Source organism: Orbicella faveolata, unplaced genomic scaffold (assembly GCF_042242905.1).
Source record: "Orbicella faveolata isolate gen_17 unplaced genomic scaffold, um_ofav_v1 contig_4, whole genome shotgun sequence".
NCBI lineage: Eukaryota > Metazoa > Cnidaria > Anthozoa > Scleractinia > Merulinidae > Orbicella > Orbicella faveolata.
In genome coordinates this window covers 4,041,054-4,062,987 of record NW_028301569.1, presented here as the reverse complement: position 1 = coordinate 4,062,987, position 21,934 = coordinate 4,041,054, and the positions used below count along the sequence as shown (strand labels likewise).

General features: G+C 38.1%; 2 protein-coding genes across 2 annotated transcripts in view; one reads left to right on the top strand and one right to left on the bottom strand.

The window, feature by feature from the left end:
- Nucleotides 1-21,934, bottom strand: part of LOC149101072 (fibroblast growth factor receptor 1-A-like) — a 55,119-nt gene that overhangs the window by 25,988 nt on the left and 7,197 nt on the right. The window contains exons 3-11 of the mRNA XM_089276222.1: nt 21,595-21,768; nt 21,221-21,493; nt 20,261-20,581; nt 17,664-17,921; nt 16,117-16,395; nt 13,104-13,355; nt 11,388-11,639; nt 9,974-10,246; nt 8,227-8,508 (exon numbers count right to left, since the gene is read on the bottom strand). Of these exons, the coding sequence (XP_089132348.1) occupies nt 8,227-8,508; nt 9,974-10,246; nt 11,388-11,639; nt 13,104-13,355; nt 16,117-16,395; nt 17,664-17,921; nt 20,261-20,581; nt 21,221-21,493; nt 21,595-21,768 (2,364 nt within the window). The remainder of the gene's footprint in view (nt 1-8,226; nt 8,509-9,973; nt 10,247-11,387; nt 11,640-13,103; nt 13,356-16,116; nt 16,396-17,663; nt 17,922-20,260; nt 20,582-21,220; nt 21,494-21,594; nt 21,769-21,934) is intronic.
- On the top strand, nt 696-7,092 carry LOC149101073 (uncharacterized). The gene is made up of 11 exons (XM_089276223.1): nt 696-1,465; nt 1,557-1,660; nt 1,898-2,007; nt 2,126-2,199; nt 2,287-2,396; nt 2,751-2,846; nt 2,981-3,073; nt 3,260-3,360; nt 3,633-3,785; nt 4,011-4,133; nt 4,803-7,092. The coding sequence occupies exons 1-11, from the start codon at nt 801-803 to the stop codon at nt 4,947-4,949; spliced, it is 1,776 nt and encodes a 591-aa protein (XP_089132349.1). The 5' UTR covers nt 696-800; the 3' UTR covers nt 4,950-7,092.

Below are 21,934 nucleotides of genomic sequence, written 5' to 3'. Positions count from 1 at the left end.
GTTTCTGCTGCTGCAGCTTAATGGTCTCTGGTGTAGGTTTCTGTAACAATTAGCTTTTTATGGGGTAGGTTTGTCAGCGCTATGCCCAACACCCAACCTGGAGGACCGGGATGTCTAATTTGGTCACCATGAGGCACCATTGCAGCCTCCACATATTCCCAAATTGTAAGCAGTTAAATTTAGTCCATCTGTCACATATACTGCTAAGTTACTTTGAAGTGTTGTGCCTTTAAACAAGGACCCGCGCTATAAAAGGCATAGCTCCTCCCCCTCTTTGTCACGCAATCTTTGTTCGTAGTCCTAATCAAAGATGGCGGACTCAGTGAGGAAGATGTGGTAAACCCACTCTGCAATGGAACAAATAAAAACCTACACATTAAGAACTTAATGCGAGTGTAGAACCACCCAAATTGTGAATTTAAGTCAGAAATGTAGTAAAATCCTGATCCTTCTAACGTTAATTGAAGAATTTAGCGAAGGAAATTTGAATTTCCCGCCTGTAACCGTCCCTGTCAATCCCTGAACATACGCACCCGCTCACAGACTCCTCGCAGACGATTCGTTGCTTTGTTGAGCCTTCAATATGCCTATGTCATCTTCTATGCAATATTTGGCATGCTCAAAAAAAGGGCATGATGTAATATATGCGTTTTTGGGAATGACGGTTCGGTTCATGGCGGAAGCTGTCGTGCGGTGGTGCCACAACTTCCACTTTGAATCGAGCTAGTTTGCACGCATTGTCTTTGCTTCTTAGGCGCTATTTTATCTTATCAACTATTTTTCGGTGCTTTGGATTTTTCATGGCGGAATCTTTCTCCAAGAAGCCCAAACTAATGCCTCCTCGTGCACAACGGATTAGGTACAGCATACAGCTTGAGGTTGAAGCGGGTATGGAGGAGCGTTTGGAGGGATTGAAAGCTAAAATTCAACGTGTTAAAAGTGCCTTACGTATAACCAGTCGTACACCAATGGGTAACCTTTTGATGATGGAACGATTGCTGAGCTCATTCGAAGAGTTCGAACGAAGTCAGATGGTAATCACAGCCAGTCAATCTTTGTTTTTGTCTACGATACAACAGCCTTCGCCACAACCTTCGCTACAACCTTCGCCACAACCTTTTCCTTCGTGTTCGCAAAAAATAGATGCACAAACGCAAACGGATATCTCTGATCCGTATATTTTGGGTTACGGTGAAAATACAACCGGAAAGTTCGATATCCACACCCAAAGTACGGAGAACGAAGACTATTTTCTTTCATCCAACGATGCGGTGCGAAACCTCATGTCTACAATGGCACAATATGGCGGAAGGTGTCCCTTATGTGGCTATCCTCTAGAGTTGCCATCGTTCGATGCGATAAAGCATGGACATGTGGCGCTCGTCAGCGTGGGCTGCGTGGCCGGTCATTCCCTTCGATGGAATTCCAGCAGTATCATCGGCGGAAAGTACACAGCCAATTTGAGGTAAAAGTATAAGTAATTTTTTATATTTGAATTTCCGAAAATTTTGAACTTGACATTTGTGTAAGCTAACACTGTTGTCATTTTTGTGTAGGGTTTTACATGGATTTATCAGTTCTGGCCTTACCGAGACCCAGTATGTCAGTGCTTGTAAGGCAGCTCACATCGGAAATGTGGACGAGAGATACATTACTACCGGTATTACAATTTCTCTGAAATACAATAATCCTCTCTGACAATAGCAGTATTGTTATACTTTAGTTGGTGTACTACACAAAAATTCCCTATACTCATCAGTGATCATGCAATTTCTAGAAAAAGTGTCATAGAGTTTATTTCTTTTCATTGTCTTCTTCCTTGCCATGAGGGAACCAGTTATGCAGCTTATTTTTCTCTTGTGAACATACTTCAGTTGTTCTTTTTCCCTCTTTCCAGTATACACTTCTTTAGGATACAAGAATGCTGTGAAAGCCTGGTATGAGATAAAATTACAGGAAGCTAGGTCGGAAGCACAGCAGGATGCGCAATATCTTCTCCAAGGAGATGTATGTTTCCAAGGCATGATGCAGCCTTTCCAGGAATTTCTGCACTTTTTTGTTTTGTTTGTGAACTATTGATTCAATTAAATTTCATGGAATTTTGTTTCCTTCTTCATAAATTTAGATCATCATAACAGATGCTAGACATGATTCCAGCCGAGCTGCGCAGCACACCACAGTTTCTGCTTTATCTTATCGGTGGGGACTTTGAACTATAACCATCTCTGCTTGAATACAACCTAACATGTGGTATTGTTGATAATTCTCTTAATTTTTTTTTTTCAGAAACAAGAAAGTTATTTATTGCCTAAATTGGGATAAAGAAGATATGCCGTCTGCGGCATCTCGAGAAGTACCCATGACTAAAGCAGTGATAGATTCTCTAACAGCTCTTGGTAAGTTGTAATGTTGATTTGATAGTGCACTCTTCTCATAAATGATAAGCACTTCATAATTAGATGCAGGATATGACTGGCTTTTCGTAAGTGATCACAGTACCTATATTTCTTGCCAGGATTTATCCCAAAAATATTGTGACTCCAAGATGTTGGAAGACTATATTTATTTTGAACAGGTGTTTGTCACACATAGAAAGGAGGGTTTCTCGCACTGGTTTCTTATGAATAATGTTTCATGAATATTATGCAAATACTACTTGTTTCACACATGTATAATCTGTGTGTTTTATGAAGTCTAAAAACCTATGTTTCTTTGCTAAACTCTTGTATTGACCCTTGCAACACCTGTAGGTCATCGTGTTGGTGAAGTTGCACATGACTATGTGCCGGCATTGAGGCAGTGGTTTGCAACCAAAGGGATTAGGAACTCATATGACAGTTGGCATGGTAGGTCACCAACCAAATTACTAGGTTTCACTAGTAAGGATTAGCTTGTAATCAGCATCAAGCTAGTAGCTATGGTCTGTTTTAGTCTCTGTGATAAGGAATGGTAGTTCTTGTTTTCCTTTTCCTTAATAAAGGTGGGAAGGGTGTCAAGAAGGCCATCAAAAAGGTTGCCAGTGGGCTTGTTAGGGACTCAGAGAGATCATGGTTTGCAGAGTTGTCTGACAAAGGTAATTCTCCATTGTAGGATACAAACTGAAACTAACATAAGCTCTGCAAAGGCCCTCTTTGCATTCGAAGTGGCTTGTTTATATGTCATATTCATCTTTGCTTAAATTGTGTGGTGCAAATCCTATGAATTACAGTACCGTTACTTGAAGTTAAAAAACCTTCTAAAAATGCCATTGTTTTGACAGTGAGGTGCACGAAGACGCATATCTATTATGCAATGAAGAATTGCAATGGTGATGCTGATGAGCTGAGGCGATACATAGTAAACATTGTAGACCATTACCAGGTAAAAGGGTTCACTAGGAACTTGTACATTTGAATTGTTATCTTAATTTTCTGACAACAAGAGATTATTTCCAAGGACACAAGTAGATATGAGTGGTTAGTGGCTGTTGTGACAATGTGAGTTTCTATTACCCTCACCCCACAGGTGAGCCCTTTACACCTTGTCATTAGCAAGGTTGTACAAGTTACTGATTCAGAATCCATGACTCTACATACTAAAAATTGTATAGATGATTGAATGGTTCTTCTATTCATTTTATCTGTGTGGTATAGGGGGATCATTCAAATTGCCATCAGGAGTCTCGGTGTCGTCAAGAAGGCTATGTATGCAGCGAAAAACCTCTTGTTACTGAGCAGGCTATTGCAGCATACCGGAAGGCTATAGTGGGTACCAACATCTACAAATTTGCTGAAGACTATGCCTTGGTAATAATAATTCATACATCAATATCTATGGTATGGAATTGTATCTTTACTTCACAGATCTACAAATAACCACTACATTTCATACTGAATGTGGAAAGTCCACGAGTAGGCAGCAACATTACTCCCATCTAAGAAAGAGAGATTGGCTCTATACATGTTTTATTTACAATACAAAAGCTTTCTTCAATGGCATAACTTTGAACTTATTACCTCTATTTACTGTAGTGCCGAGATACTTTCTGGATAGAATCACTGCATATGGTGATGCTTATTTATGCACAGAAGCGCATCCATTTCAGTCGTAAAGACACGTATGAAATGAGAATGCAGCTTGCAGTTCTTGACTGGGTATGTACCACAACACTTTTATTTGTATTCATGTATCTTCACAAAAAGTGGAAAAACATAGACAGAGGATAACGAACGTCCACACAAGGACACTTATCGTTTTCACTTTAATATTGCACTATAGACCAGTAATTGTTAATTATAACTATTATTCAAATTATTATCATTATCTTTACCATCAACTTTCTGGTGGGGGGGGGGGGGGGCGATTCCCATATGAAAAGGTCAGGAGTGCTAGCCGAAAATTTTGCATAAAAAGAAACCCTAACAGTTACCAAGACCCTATGTCGTGGGCGTGGCTTGCAATTCTTTTCACCCTCAAGAAGTACCAATTGTAAGACAACACATTGTGTCCTGTCAAATTTTTTTTGGCTCATTAACCTAAAAGGTAGTGCAAAAGTTCCCGATGTGGACCTTTTGAGGCTGAACACCCTAAGATGAACCGAAACTACTATTTTAACCCCAAAAAGGTATGATGAGCACCCCCATCCTTTTTACATGGGAGTCCCCCCACCCCCCCCCCCCCACCCCAGGTTAGCTCCCTTTATTGAAAAATAGAAATTAAAGCTAACTGAAGAAAGCAGCAATGGACAGTTGCATATGAAGTACATGACCTGTCCTTGGTTGCTGTGGTATGTATTATTTTCCTGTTCTATTTCAATTTGTTAGAATGAGAATGTGCTGCGTGAAGCCGCATCTGAACAGTACTATCAGACCAGTCGCCAACCGGACAGAATTGCCCCACACAGGGTACTGTCAGATAAAACCTACGAGTTCAAGGATGGCATATGGACAACTTTTTATAATTCATTGTAACTCAGTCCGTTGCTTGAAGGCTGACGAGTGTAAAATTAGAATGCTGTAGTTTTAGATGCCGTGCAAAACTGTGTATCAAGAAAAAGAGAAGTACTCTTGCAGAAGTTGTTGACACTGTACTGAAAAACAAAAAAGGTTCACCATGTCAACTAACTGTTAAACTGCGTTGATTTATTGGGCTGGAAGCGAAAAGTGAGGTCTATCCATGATGAAACTGACGCGCACAAGAAAGAGCTTGCTTGCTAATGTCGCTTCTCACGAGCGACGATGCCCTTGATAGGGGACGTTAGGGGGGTTAGGCCACCTATCACGAACGTCCTTTATCACGCAATGTGGCATAACCTCTCTAACGTCGTCAATAAGGCAACCCAGTTGTTTTTTTTTCCAGATACGTTGGGTTGTCCCAAAGCCCGTTGTCCTTGAGGGTCTTCCAATACCACTTATAGTCTTTTCGTCTTTTTGTGTGGTTGGTTATGCGTGCATCACATCTTCCGTTTGGTTTGAATTCAGAAGATGTGATGCACGGAGCTCGGAGACAGAAGTCACAGGTTGACTCTGGAACTTGGGGCGGCGCAGCTATGCTGGACTCATTGTTGGCGAAAATAGCAACGGCCTCGTCGTTTTTTCGAGGAAAGAGACGAACAGGTGATGGCCGTAGTGGTTCTTCATCGATTGGTACGGCAAAGCGCTTCCTCGCTGTAGAAAAAAAAAAGTTTAGAATAAAAATTCGGATGGAAGTGAACAGGGGCAACTCAAGGGTAAGTACAATGAGTCATACACACAACCTCTTATGATAATCCCAAATTGTTACAGGGAAATCAACTTACATGAAGGGAATTGTTCAAGATTGCATATCAGTCCTGGAAATATCCACTTGATCATATGTAGTTTATGTGATACATATCAATGGTACAACTCTATGACAACTGGAGACCATGTCATAATCTTTGGGAAACTAAACCAAAAATTTGGAAGCTTTTCCCTTGCTATAAACAATTCCGCCCGAGCAGAGATTCCCACTACTCTAATAAAAATACATGAACGGATACAAATCCACATTGAATGTTTAAGGTGTCGCCGGAAGCAGGATGATGTAACCTTCGACACCGAGGAATCAAGTTCCATTTGTTATCACTGAGAAAAGGCGCGCAATTCGAAAACTGTTGCTCCATCAAAACGGTCAAATTATTAGCAAACAGTTTTTCTGCTTTTTGTCGCTGGCTGAAGTCTTTCCTGCAATCTTCGAGAAGCCGAGTTTGTGAAGGTTGTAAATAATAAGTTATAAGTTGTAAATGGTGCGTTAGAACTGTAGTCTACTAATCGTTTCCACTTTGGATGCTTCGTACGGACACAACTTCGCAGGCCACCTCTGGAATTTCTTGAAGGAGACGAAAAAACTGGTCCTTTTTACTTTCATCAATCTCAAGAGTTACCTACGTATGAAGGTAACAAAGACATTCGTGAAATACAGCTCTAGAGGCTAACAAACGATACAGAGAGAATCGATGTAACAGAAAAAAAATATTTACTTACCTGCACCCGTTTTCCATTGGCATTATTTTCAGCTCCACGCAACATTGTACAGACTCGTTCCACGCGTCAGATATTTCGATTTACAAAAAATAGTTACGGAATGACAGCCTTTATTAGTCTTGTAAGCACTGTGCGCAGCACTAGTAGCAGATATGAGACCTCCGTGCGTATCGCGCGACCCGGAGATGTTGACAGCTCCGTGTCTAGAGTGAAATGACTGACTGCTCGCCCAGTCCAACGCTCCTTATATAGCGCGGGTCCTTGTTTAATAGATAGCCTGTAGCTTACAAATATGCAGTTATGAGTGTATACAATATTATTGTAGACTTATAGATTTGTAGTATTGTAGAGTAGTACTGCCAGCATCACCCTGCCGAATTTAGCAGCAGCTGGTCATAGCAGTTAAGCCACAACAGTGACAATGAAAGACTACCTGTAACATTTTTTACCATTTGTAGGGACAAGATCAGTAATAAATAGAGGATATTACACGGTGGCATGAATATATGAAATTTATTTTAAGTATTAAAAACATTTTACAAACAAGCACAGTACAGTAAGTGCGTAAAATATTGCTCTCAACAGGAGAAAATAAAATGGATATCTTCAAGCCACTGAGTAAATTTCTTCTTGTTGTATAGACAAACTGACTGCTCGGGCAAACAACCCTGAAAAAGTGGGAAATGACGTCATCAATATCCTCACTAGTGAGCACATGAAAAATATGTCACTTGGCTTCCAGATGTATTTTCATATGAATTTCACGAGTACTGTATTTTCCACTAATACGCCTGTGTCTCTTTAACAAATAGATTTCATGTTGTTATGAATCAGTTAATTGATCACAGATGACATCAAAATGTGGTAAGACCAAAAAAAGTGGCACACAAGGTAATAGCCATGTAGTCATGAAGAATGGCTCCCATTTTTGGCTGTCGGTAACCTGTTGGTCAATTGTCGGCTAACAGTTTACCGACACATTACCGACTGTGTTAAGTAGACCAAAAATTGACCAAAAACAGAGTCAAAACTTTTCCAGTTGAACATCATCACCAAATGCCTCTTGATGGAGTTTACTCCAGTTGAACTCGTCAAGGTAACCTGGCAGTTTGGCTTTGGTTTTCCCATTCTCACCTTCATTGAGCACTAGTCTGGTTACCAAGGTCTCTCGCTGGCGATCTGGAATGCAAAAAACCAGACTTCTCCCAGTATCTTGCTCTACCATTCCAAACACCCACTGGCCCTCAGAAACATGTCCACGGGGCAAAAGCCGTAGTAGCTATCGGAAGTGCTGAGCAAGGTATCTTTTTAAATTGACTTTTCCCCTTTCTATGTAGTTTTAGAAGCAATAGATAAGTAAATGTTTAGTATCATTTCAGTTTATGACCCACCGACAGGTTACCGATAGGTTGCCGACAGTTGGCCCACACTTTGGCCTGAAACATAACGAGAATTGTTGGCTGTCTGTCGGCAAACAGTTGGCTGACAGCCGCCCAACAATATCCTTTGGCAACTGTTCTTCACTTTTACCAATAGGTGAGTGAATCACTGATGTTTTTACTACATTTTTTCCTCTTCTGTGATTAATTGCTGAGCAAATGAACAGCAACATAGAATCTATTTGTTTTATGTTACAAAGAAACAAAAAAGATCATAAGTCAGAACCAATCAAAATGCAAAAACAATTTGAATATTATAAAAATGATAATTATCCGCTACCAAACAAATGGAAAAGTCATCTTACCCTTGACATTGATCTTCACAGAAGAGCGGACCACAATACCTGGTCTGTTATGTGCTTCACAAGAATATTCACCACTATCACCCTCAACAACTCCCTCAATAAAGAGTTTGCTCAATTTGCCATCTAACTGTGAATCAATCTGTGCTCTCGGGATTACTGCATCATCGTCTTTCTTCCATATGATCTTCACAGTAGCTTCATTGACTTGACAAGTTAATCTGAGCTCATCTCCTACTGAAAGTTTTGGATAAGGCCTTGGGCTTACTTCAGCACTGGGTTTTTCTTTAAAGGCAAACACCACCAAGCAAACAGTAAAGTTTAACAGAAAACAGTCAAATTCCGATAAGTCATGGGCTTATATCAATTTTGTTCACATGGTGTTTTGGGGTATTTATTATCAGGAGTGCTTAATATTTTCATTCTCTATTTATCTTCACCAAGTTTGAGCTTCATCTCCCCTACATGTAAATTTACTGAGAAAAGAGGTACAATTCACCTTTTTCTCAACATGGCAATGCAAGTACCAAACTCGCCATAAAAAGAATTTAAGCATGTGAGTTGATTCAGATTCGCCAATCAGCACAATCTGTGGCCATAAGCAGTTTATGGATATACATCCATTACAAATATTTGCCTCTGGAGATGGGTAAAAATGTTGACATGTTTATACAGTTGAGCCCGTCTCAAGATATGAGTTAAGGTGGCTGAACACAGTTTTTGATACCTGTGTTTCATTCACCTTTTACTCGACCCTTGATCCCTCGATCGCCAGAAATGGCAGCAAGCAAGTTAACAACACAAACTTTGGTTTTTTGACAGTTAAGCTGACGTGTGTACCGTTGCCATGGCAACATGAATAAATATAAACAGGTCTTTAAAATCGGTTTTGTTGATTTGTAGAAAATCTAGTCATTAGATTTTCTTTATAATTTGCATGCAATAAGCTTGTAGCGATTCTCACAAGTTAACACCACTTTGCTAATAATTTAACAGAGAGATTTTTAATTATCCCTTGTTGAAGGTTCCCTGGAATATCTAGAATTTCCTTTGTTAAAGTTCAGTTATTTTCAATACTCCAGTTGCTTATTTCCTAAAGTATTTTCCTACCAAATTTCATGAAATTCTAAAGAGTGGTTCTCGAGAAATAGGCGTATTCCCGAGAGTGCAATTTTTCATTCAATCACAATTTTTTGACTTACTATGCATGCGCTGCATTTAACTGGGTTCTTTCGGTAACAAAGAAAAAGCTGAGAATTGCTGGGTTCTTTGCATCGTTACCTTTTCTAACATCTTTGTAATAAAAGACTAAAGCCATCAATACACTGCGTTCAATTATAGGGAAAAATAGTTCAGATAGCGCGGGCATTCAGTAAATAAAATGATCGCTCTATTCACGGCATGTTTGTTTCTTGCAATCCTTGTGCGCGCACTGAATTGTATCAGCAAAAGCACGCACGAAAACTGTGTTCGGCCACCTTAAACAAGATATTCAAGAGAAAATTATTGGAATTCAAGATACTAGGAAGCTGGAGATCATAAGTGAGGTTCAAATGTGGCACAAGTTCACAAATGCAGTTGTCTTTATGGTGAGAGTACTAAACCGACTCTTAAGAGGTCAAGGTTTCAAATCCCTTTTAAGCCTGACTTTCTTTAGGGTTTATGTTTGCAGCTCTCAGAAACAGCTTGAGTTGCATTCATAACTGTGATGATCTTTATTAAAGTATACTATGTATTGTTCTATCCTTACCAAAAACATGAAGATAAGCAGAGGAAGTCCTTGAGTTAGCTTTATTTTCTGCTGTGCACTTGTAGCTGCCTTCCATTTGCTTCGTAGTGTCAGGCAACTCCAGAAATGATCCTTCACCAAGACTGTTTTGATTGACACCTGATGGGAGGTCCCCATCATTAAATGTCCAGGACAATGTTGGCTTGGGAACACCTGTGGCTGTGCAGCTGAAGTTTGCTGGGTAGCCCTCAGTAACAGACTTGTTTCTTGGAGAAACATAAATCTGAGGAGAGACTTTTTACCAACAGATTCTCTTTTAAACTGATGGTCTCAGCTAGCGCAATCAAACAATAAAATAAATCACGCAGTCATTAACCCTTTATTTGGCCTGAATGTGCTGTTTTGTGAGAACGGAGAATTTTAGCTTGAACAACTTTAAACAATCTAAAATCTCACAAAACAAAATTGAAACTCAACTTTGAACAAAACTTCCTTTGAAAACAAGATTGTCAAAGAAGCGTCAAGGATCATAAACAAATCATTAGCCCACCTTACTTTTCACGGAAAGTCTCCAGGCCTGACCACGATAACTTCAACATCTTTCAAGTTAGTTTGAAATCAGCGTATGCGCTTTAGGACCCCTCCAAGCTCAATAAGAATACTGAATGATAGGGGTAAGCCCAAAATATTTGCTTATAGCCTCGACCCTAGGTTCAGCATTTTGTACTGTGTATTTTCCACGTTTAATATAATAATTTATTTCAAGACTGAAAGCAATACTACTAACAGTTATTTATTACTTACATGTAACCTAAATCTTATGAGTTTTAACAAAAACAGTGCATCCATGCACTATAAAGTTCAGAGGGTACGCATAGCCCCCACAAAAATAATATTGACCCTCAGAGAGTAGACATCTGATTTCCATAACTTGTTCCAACAGCTCAAAGCACTATCTTTTGCCAACGGCTAAAAAACAGCTTCCCCTTAAACTTAACCCTAAGAGTATAAAGAGTGAAAAAGGGAACAGATTCTTCAGAATTTCCTTGAAAACAAAAAGGACTCGAAACAAAATCAATCCAGCACATTTTCACAAGTCACAATAAATTGTTAACTGATAAAAAAGATGTCCTTTTCGCTAATTCCTTAAAGTAGCAATTCCCTGAAAGTAGGGAGAAAAGGTTCCTTTATTCAAAGTTGTGAGGATAGTTGCTTTTAATATTTTTATAGGAAATTAAAGTTAGTCTTGCTCTGTATAACACAATAGTTACAAGTTTAAAATGTTAAATATCCAACAGAAGGCAAAAATGTGAAAAACTATTGATGCCATTACTTGATTGAGAAGTGCACCAATTTTGAACAACTGAACCAAAAGTGTCATTAAACCGGTTCGGTTATTGATTGGAACCATGGTTTTAATAATTTGATACCTTACCTGTTACGTCAATCCAAAATAAAGCATGTGTCTTTCCCGCCCAGTTTTCGGCCATACATCCATACAAGCCTGTGTGGTTAAAAGTCATGTGATCAACAGTGTATGTGTTATTGTTTCTGTTACCAAGATCCACACCATTCCTTGTCCAGTTAATCAGTAGCGGCCGATCACCTCTCACAATGCATGTCAAGTTCAGTGTGGAGTTCAATTCAACAGAACGATTCCTGAGTTCCGGATTCAGTGTAGGTGGAGCTTGAAAAGCAAAAAAAGTAAAGGAGTGAATTTGCTGTTTTCATGTAATTTCCAATCATTTATGTTACTTTTAAGGACTAAATAAGTACATGTATACTGAGTTAAATTCAAAAGAGCATAGCCAGAAGACATAGATTACAATGAGGTGGATGTTTTTCACTTAGTAAAACCCTTGGATATAAAAGTTGTATGCATGCAATTGTACATGTACTTTCCAGTTAAAACAAATGTGCACTGAGTGGAGGTATCAGCTAGTACATGGCTATATAGAATATTTCTGTACTACATTCAAACCTGTACAAAGTAGCCACCTTTGGGAAATGTAAAGGTTGCTTAAAACAAATCTTAAAAATTGGCAGTTTCTAGTGTAACTTACGAGAAAATAAAATGATCATCATTAATTTTAGTGACATAGGAATCACATCAAGACAACAATAAAGATGTGACAGTTTTCATCATCTTCGCCTTAGATTCTCCAGACCCTTGCCTGTCGTCATCTTTTTAAAACCAAGCCCGAACTACAAGTATTAAATTATTGTCGGCTGCTTAAAACAGAGGTAAAAACAATTCAAGAACCCTGACTTTGTTGACCAAAACAACTTAATGTGTTTTTACCCAGGAAATATTCATATTCCTTCCATGGAAGACATTTTGGTTTGGACCACCCCCCCCCCCTTCCCCCACCACCTCTCCTTTTGGCTTTTGAGACTCCTAACCTCTCAGAATGTCCAGTGACTTGTGCATAACATAGTTATACTTGGATTAAATTTTCTGGAGTCAAACATCAGAGATGGCTGATTTACAGGGTTTCTATAAAATCACACCCTCAGTACTGTTGCCATGACAACAATTTTGCTGCTGGTGCTTGTCTTAATTAAAAACTAAAATTCCCAGCTTTTGTCTTAAACCAAGAACCATCTACCCCACCAAATCTAATGATGGGAGTTAAGACAATATGGGAACTATGTCTGTTCCAAGTAGAACCCTTTGTCTCACTTTAGAGGTTGCAAATGGGGACATTTGGTTTTTGACAGAAAGAGACTGGAGCTGAAAGAGTTGCTATGGCAACACCACTAAGGGTGTCATTTTGTTTCTTTTGCGATGTACATTTGTGGTGCCAAGTTTCAAGAACATTGCTTCAATATTCCTAGAGATATTGTTTATTCAGTATTTTACCATTTTTAGTTGCAAACAATATGACGTCATCACTGATCTAATTTGCATAATAAAAAATGTCAATGTCTCTAAAACAAAAAAAGATATTTCAAAAAGAAAAATTACATTCTTCTGTATTTTGAAAGGCCTTTCAAATAAGCAAACAAATTTTTCATGTCATATGCACTTTAATAGGAAGCCCAACTTTATATTGTCACCAATAAGCAGTATCTTATTGAAGAAAGTTAGCAAAATAAATTCCGATGCTTTCAATTGTTGGTATATTCATGACAATTTTTATTAACTTACTTTTAACTGTGATATATATACTGCCAGTGAAATTACCACCAGCATTTTGTGCTTTGCAGGTGTACCTTCCCTCGTCCCTGTCTGTTACATTTGTTAAGATCAAAGTTGTCTTCACCTCCTTAGACAGAGGGTTTCCATCTTTAAACCAGGATATTTGTGGTTCAGGAAAACCTTTAATAATTTTACAAGTCAGGTTGACACTATCTCCTTCTTTCATGTGCCCTCCTAGTTTTAACGAAACCTTTGGGGGAGCTATAGAAAAGAACAAACAATTAAACAGCATTAAAAGATAAAGTTTCATAATTTTTATAAACCCTCCTCCTGCTGAACAAGGTTTAATTTGGGGAGGCTCTCCCCAAGGTCTAAACTGTACCCTTTTTTATGCCAATTCAATTCAATTGCCACTCATGTCAGAAAAAGGACCCCTCTCATATACCTCTGGAATTCAAAATAGTGCCCTTTTCACACATACCTACATTAATATTATGCATACTACATTCCTTTTCTATAATCATGGATTGAGTAACCCCATCAAATACTTTTGAAAGGGCTTTTAAAATACTTGTTCATGGGAGTTCTTCTTACCCTTCCATACCATTGAGCTCACTAAATCCCAGCCCAGAAAAGGTATCCCTCTCATCCTTGCCTCAGTCATTAGAGGCAAGGCCTGAGAAGGGTGTTACGAAAACTGAGACCCTTGAAAACTAAGACCTAAGACCCGAAGCCCAGTTTTAGACACCATCATACTACGAAAACTAGGAAACGCGATGTAAACCGGTGATTTTCAGTGCTGTGTAAAAGTTTACTTGCATGAGCACCAAGGGTTGTGTGATGGAACATAATACTAAGGATAAAATTATCTTTGCAAATCCTGAAATAATGCTTTCGTTATATATTCTATATTCAGCAAAGCATTTTTGGTGAGAAATTGCTGTGAATACTAAGTGGCTCTTGATCTTATAGGAAAACGGAATAATAAAATAATCCGGGATTATTTTATTTTTATCACTTAGTGTTTATCTCAGTTGAGTGCTGTTATTTTATTAGCTTTGACTGACAGGAAGTCATGCCAACATTGCAAATTCTTGTCACGTGATGGCTGCGAATCACAGGAAGATGGCGTGATGGCCCTGTCACAACAGCCATAGGAATGTTTTGCCAGGAAAAATAACAGCGAGACATCTTTCTTGTAAGACTGGGCCGCTGACAATCTTGAATGATGTTGATGCTTTGGAAGTTCAACCTACCTGAGCTTGAAAGGACTGACAATAGAATTGACGAAAACATCCCACGTTTCAATTTTAGCCAATTGGCCTCTACACACCAGTAAAATGTTACATAACCCAGAATTTATCGGTTTACATCAGTTAGACTACGAGTAGTCCCTCTCACTTAGTCTGTCCTGCATAATGTGAAAGAAAACTGTGAGGAAAACATCGCTGTGTGAACTCCTGGGGATAAGAAGTTCACGAAAGGGCGGACTACCACCTAAGCCAGAGAATTTGACCTTTCACGGGCGAGTGATTTTTCAGTGTAAATTTTTGATCTCATTACACGTATCCAATAGGATTCCTTATCTTGACATGCTCTCATTATTGCCTGTTGCAAATGACCCTGGGAGATATTTTGAACAAAATCGCTCTTCTCTCCAAGTAGCAAAACAAAATCACGCCGTGAGAAGTGTAACCTCGTTATGGTGTTCGTTAAGTGAAACTGCTTAAAAAGTTTTGAAAGAAGATGGCAAAGGAGGCATCTTGTAAAAAAAATTTTGTTGTCTGTAGGTTTAAATTTTAAAAGTCATTGCGAAATTTTCAAATGCAGAGTTCAACTGAGAATTTACATTATGTATTTGACTTTGGAGATCATCCAACTGTAGTGACACGTTTACCGATAGCAGAGGAAAGTTTCAAGTAAATGTCCGTTTTAAGTGAAAGTCCAGTTCAATCCTTGAAATGAACAGCGGTAAGGCCAAGCTCCATCAATTCATATTTAAGGAATTGTTCTTCGAAGATGCAGTTGACCTGGTGTTGAGCGGCAAAATCACTAACATGTTCGCATTTGGATTCGATGCAAAAAGCTTTGCCAAACAAAACACGTGATAAATTTAACTCTTTCCATAGCCTGTTTATTGGCAGAATCACTAGAGCATTACAGCCTGTGAGATGCAATTCCAATGCTTTGATTTGCTCCAGTTCCAAATCGTCTTCTTTTAAGAGAACGAAATAAACATTCCTGCAAGACGTCACACATATCTCAAATGATGACAACCTGTTGTCAATGCTCCTAACATTATTTTAAAAAAAAAGCCAATCATATTTTTTCATTGTGAGGGCAACCCATAATTCAAATTTTATGGCTTAGGCGGTAGTCACTCCTTTCGCTCGCAGCTCGCCCCCAGGATTTTACACAGCCATTTTTTCCTCATGATTTATTTACGGTCTCGCTTGACAGACTAAGCGAAAGAGGGACTTCTCATAGTCTATACATCGCTTTACATTGGGATCTTTCGTCACAGGACACAAATTAAGATGGGTCTTAGGTCTTATGTCTTAGCTTTCAAGAGTCTAGTTGCATGGCAATAAAAATGCCCACTCCCTAGTAAATCATTTTAGTATATACCACACAAGTGGATAGTGCTTTTTGCATGCTCTGATTGGTTAACTCAGAGGTGATTAGCAAGTATTATTCACCTCCGAGCAGTCGGCATGAGAGATTTTAAAATTTGCGACCGCTTGACAGACGTAAAATAATTTTTCAGCTTGTGCGGTATACACTAAAACAATTATTCACCTCAGTGTTGGTGAAAGTTATGGATATTTACCTCCACTTTGGTGAATAATTGTTAATTATTTCAAAAACAAAGGATTCCTATCAAGTTATCACAAAAAAAATGTTCATAAATCTCAGTCTAAGCAAACGTTGCATGGAAGCTAGTGCCTTCTAAATACAGCTGTTTATTAATATTATTAATAAATTTGTCTGCTAAATTTCCTTGGTTAATTTTGTTACTCACTTATGACTAAAACATTGATGGCTTGTTCTTTTGTTGTAACCCTTTTACTTCCTTTACTTTGTCTGAAGGTACAGATGTATGTTCCATTGTCATGTGGGTGAACTGGATTAATGTATAAACTTCCGTTATAAAGCTGTATAAATCTTCCCTCGTCCAGTGGTATTCCATCTTGTCTCTTCCACTCAATCTGTGGGGTTGGATTTCCTTCGGCACTACAGCTTATAGTCCCAGAAGAATCAGCAATAATATTTTGTTGAGGTTTCAAATCAATAAATCTTGCTGTTGGAAGAATCAATAACATTGGTTTATTTGTAAGTTAATTTTGAATCATTTTTTGAGTGAGCTATTCGCACTTAATATATAAAAGAACAATAAAGGATATTGCTACCGCATGACTTTTACGTAAATATGGCCGCACTTTAAAAGCCTTCAATTACTGACTATCTGCAAACAAGTCTATGAAGTTAAATTTTATCCCAGTGTTTATCAATTTTGGATTAAATTTTATTCATGGATTTACTGAATGCTTTACAGTACCTTAATTCTAAAAATTAAAAAAAAACATCAAATTAATGTAAATTATTGAAATCACACTTGAGGACATCAAATCATCAGCTTTGTGGAATTCTGTCGAGAAAATGCAAACCTTTGGTGAAAATCTATTGTTTACCACAGGCGTCATTTTGTTACGAGAATTTATAGGTTCATTAAGGTTATAGTGTTCAAATAAACTGCAAAAAGACAAAAATATGATTTTTTGTGTTTTAGAAGTTATTTTTGCCAGAAACCTGTAAAAATAGTGCACTAAATATTGTACTTTCAGCAAACTTTAGATCTTACAGCTGGATAAATAACAATTTGCATGCGCGTTAAATAGAATGAATTTATTGTCCCTGATTTCGCAAAAGAAAACGCAGCTGACTGTACACAGCTTTCTAAGCTGAACACACAAATGAAAGCTGCCTTTACACAGCTTTCAAGGGTAACAATACAAATCTAAGCTGCCCTAACACAGCTCTTTAGGTTGAGACTACAAATAGCAGGCGTATATGAGAAACCAGCTTTGTGGGGATCACCATTCGTCAGCTGAATTTATCTAGGCTTCAAGCTCGCTTTATGCAGCTGAGCTTATTCAGGCTACTTTTAGGTTTCAAGCTGACTTTATTCAGCCTTCTTTCAATTGTACCTAAGATGATGCAATCTTGTTCCTCAATCACTAGTACATGTATAAGTGTAAAGTACTCTTACCATTGTAATGCGATTTACATCTCGACGATTTACGATTTACGTCGAAGTTAAAGAAAGAAGAATAAACGAGTGAAGCACAAGTTCTACGAGCATCCTTATTACCAGTTGTAGCAGATCCGACAGTAGAAATTGCTCAAAATGCAAAAAGTTGGTCCGTCAATTAGATTTCTGGCCTAATGTGGATGAAAACAATCTCTATGCATTTACATGCAGCCATCAAGAGAAACACAGATGCATGGCAAAGCAGAATAGTCAAAATTAATGATATTCTATCTGCAAGTGAAAATAAGTTGGCCTACCATTGACATAGATGGTGTAGTATCGGATGTACTCTAATCCCCTGCATTCATAGGTTCCTCCATCAGACAGCTGAATGTTTTTAATGATCAGTTCACCATTGTTTGCCGTCAGCCTTGTCCCAGATGTAGAATTAACCTCTTGATTTTTGTTATTGAACCATCTTATGTAGGTAGTTTCAAATGCAAGAGAGCAGAAAATCATTTCAGTGCTTTCAACATTGAATTCTTCTTGCTCTGCCTTCAATGCTGTTTTGTCCTCTGAAAGATAAAGACTTCTATGTCAGGTGCATTGCGATATAAATGAGATTCTAGGATACTTCTAAATATAACTGATGGTAGACAAAGTTCACTTAAACACAATGCAACAAAGGGTTAGTAAACCTTATCTCTAGCCTAGTTAATTAATCAACCCTTTGTTTTTAAAGGAGGTGGCATGTTGTTAGTAGCAAAAACATTGCCATCCACATACAGTGTAGTTTCGCTACAGTTATTGCACGACAAAATTAGTTGATGAGTCACTTTCAGAAAATGGCGCTTTTCGACATTTAGCCACTTATTCCATTTTATTTGCATGGAGCATTAATTCTCTAATACCTACGGGCCCCCAATTCAATATTGTGTCAGTGCTGTGGTCTGTGCAGCCGAAGAAATGGAAAAATCAGCATTGTTTGGGGGGGGGGGGGAGGGGGGAGGGGTTAAAGGGGAAAAATGTTTCCATGACCCCTCAAAAATCGAATTGTACTGCTACTGTAAGTGTCTCAACACTTGTGCAACCTACTGTAGCTATGAAAAAACAGGTAACAGTCATATTGACCATTTAATTTGTCACCCCACTGATTACCATGCTGTGATTGGTTGAAAAATTCTGATTGGCATCAATAACTGCACTTTTGCCATTTGAACTTTGACTGTACACAGATTTATCTTGTCCCAAAAAGCTGTTGAAGGGTTATGGCAGGATTTGTATGTTAAGAACATATGGCCGGTAAGACAATGTCAGAATTAATAATAATGAATTAATTGGTGTTTAACTTAATTAGTGTCAAGTTATGGAGGCAATGCAGTGTGCACATGCAGCAATTAACACACTTCCAAGTAAATACCTCCTATAGTTTTGAATCTCCCTCACTGTTGGTCTTCCTGCTCTTATGTTTAGTTTTTGCATGTCTTATGATCCTTAAAAAGCTCTTAGTTTTGACAGTTTGGTAAATTTAGGATAATGCATACTGGTGCATACTTGGTTTCTTACAACAAACCAATATTTCAGAGATAACAATGATCTAGCTAGGGCGGTACGCCATATTTTTGACAATGGATACATAAGGCTATATGACTTAGATATACTATACTCAAAAAATGGATGGACCTCTTTAAGAAGTGGAAATTGTGATGCCACTGAATTCAAACTGAGCTCTTAATCTGTAGGTCATATTTCATTAATTTTAGATAATTTTATCAACTACAGAGGCTAAAAATGAGGTCAAAGCCCACTAGCATTGTTAACAAATAGTGCAATGTGCAACTGTAAGAGAATACATAAGGAGATGTGACACCGCAAAGGCAAGAGGTCAGCCTTGTCTAAGATGGTTACCACAAGGAAAGTTAACCGCTTCTTATCCGACCACCAAAGCTAAGCTTTAACTACTGGATGTGTAACCAAGTAATAACACCAATGTATTTCTGGTTGTCATTTTCTTTCCTATTTTTATTACTATTATTGATTATTATTATTTTTTGTTTGTTTTGTTTTTCCATTCTCCCTGCCAATATAAGTGATTTCCTTCCCTCACATTTACTTTCTGACAGCTTCTTCATCTAAGAAGAGTTTGACCACTACTGATATAAGGTTGCAAATGACGTCAGTTGAAAGTGAAGCTATACATGAGTCATGCCATCCCTAACATTAAAGGTTAGTTTTCCCAGGATTTAATTAGTTTTCAAGTTTCTTTTTATGGGTCTTAGTATTTGTAGATGTTCCTTTTCGAGGTCTTAAAATTTTGTATGTGAAGGTCTTAGAATGAGAACTTTAATTTGCTTTTAATTACCAGGTGTTGGATCTAAGGTCTTGGGTCTTCAATATAACAGTCTGTTGTTGAGGAAAGGCAGGTCATTTATGACAAGAACACTAGCTGCTACATGTAGATGGTGTGGCATGGGGCTAAATGAAAACATTCACTACAGTTTTGCTTTCGATTTCTTTTGATCAGCCTACAACCATGAGACAAATTAATAATGGACCCTTATTAAACCCTCACTAAGGGATTTGAAATCTCGCAAAACCGGCAAAATTGACAATTTCTTTCAATTTACCACACATATACAGTACATTGTACACTAAAGACGATGATCAGGGCAAAATATAATTCTATTTGATGATTGAGTTTGAATTTATTTTATTTCCCACACATACAGAAATGTATGTAAACTTAAGATATGCATGTACAATTAAGAGACACTAGTGGCAAAGAGTGGTGACGAGGAAGAAACCATGCCTGAGGTTTACAATATTAGTTAGACCTCCTCGTTGCAATTCTAGCTATAACAATACTTGACTATTAAGTAAGTTGATGGCTAAACTATGCTAACAGATCACTTACTTTTTGGTTCACACAATGCCTGAGCACCTGTGTCATCATTTTGACAGTCAACATTAAGATTTCCATCAGTTCGCGGGCAGGATGCCAGCTTGGGCTCATCTCCATTACAGGCTACATCAGACATTATAATAGGAATGTCCTCATCCTTGATATCGTCCCGAACAAATTCAGCCACTGCACGTTTGAAGCCAAGTTGACGACAGATAACCCTTGCATCGTCAAAATTCCATTGTTTACGGCAGATCTTTCCCCACTTTCCCTGGTAAAAAACTTCCACTCTTCCACCATAATCTTCTTTTGCACCATTTAAGCGTACAGGAACTTGTGGAATTACAGAATTAGAAATTAAGGATAGGTTAGCAATACGTTTAAAAAGATTAATCGGTTTTCTTAATTGCTTCACACAAAGAACAAGGCCTTTGTTGGAGAAACAAAGTTTAAGGCAACATTTGTCCTTGCAAATGTAGGGACAACATAATGTCCCTACGTCAAACCCTTTTAACCAAATAAATGAGCATTCTCTATCTCAAAACTTTGTTGTTCATAGCCAGTTTCACATATAAATACAGGATCAACATAAACTTTAAATCCAAATTACTGTTTGTTTCTCGGTCATTTTCAACATTAATTTGTAAATAATTTGAATAACGTCAATCTGTAACTTAACACTAGTAATGAAACAACAACAACAGAAAAGAACTTTGCAAGCTTATAGTTTCAATCAAGGGTTATTGCATGGCAATTGACTTTGGAGGAATCATTAGGCCAGGTGGGAAAACCAAGTCAAATGGGCTTTGGATTAACATCCCTTAGCTTGGTTATGGCTTATTCAATGAGACTTAGTATTGTCCAAAACTAAGAAAGGCAGAAGGGGGATAAGAATTTATACCAAATTAGAATAATTTTTTACATAACACATTAGCTTTAAGGTTGGGCCAGACTAGGTCATACAAAAATTACCTGTACATAATTGTGTTTCCCTATCAATGGTACTTCCACATTCCGTCAGTGATGTACAATTATAGTGGATTGTGTCTGAGGCATTGTTGCTGTCTGTGTACCACGTACCATTACCATAACCAGTAAAGTTAGAGTAACCCATGGCCTTGCAAGTCAAAGTTTCTTCATCTGTATCCCAACCTCTGGTACAAAGTTTTTGCCAGCTACCATTTTTGTAGATTTCCATTATGCCACGAGACGGGTTCTCTGCTGACTGAAAGCGTAGTGGAAATGCTGATGAAAGAAAGTAATAGAATATTTATATTTTTAGTCCAATTGATTCTCTTCCTTCTGGCAAATTCCATCCACATAATGAATTGCTCATCTTTGTCTACCTTCATGGCAGCTGGACATGTTACTGCACTCCCTCACGACTGCTCTGGTTCCACTGCATTTCTTTCCACCATGTGCTGGCTCTGGATTAGCACATTCTCTTGTTCTTGTTTGTATGCCACTGACTGTCTTAGTACAGATACTCCAATGGTTCCACAGGCTCCAGCCACCATCAACTTACAAATAGGAGATCAAAACAAGCAGAAGCATTTTACAATACATGTGTATCTACTTTAAAAATACTTACAGTACTTACCAAGGTTGTAATTTTCCTTTTGTGAGTTATGTCTAATTTACCAAGAAGTAAATTTGCTCTTTCTTTAAAATTTCCAGTAAATTTAT

Bases quoted from the DNA above. Each gene is read 5' to 3' on its own strand.
- LOC149101073 (XM_089276223.1), top strand. From the start codon at position 801: ATGGCGGAATCTTTCTCCAAGAAGCCCAAACTAATGCCTCCTCGTGCA. The intron at 2,008-2,125 runs GTATGTTTCCAA...TCATAAATTTAG, and splicing joins AATATCTTCTCCAAGGAGAT to ATCATCATAACAGATGCTAG. The intron at 3,786-4,010 runs GTAATAATAATT...TATTTACTGTAG, and splicing joins TTGCTGAAGACTATGCCTTG to TGCCGAGATACTTTCTGGAT.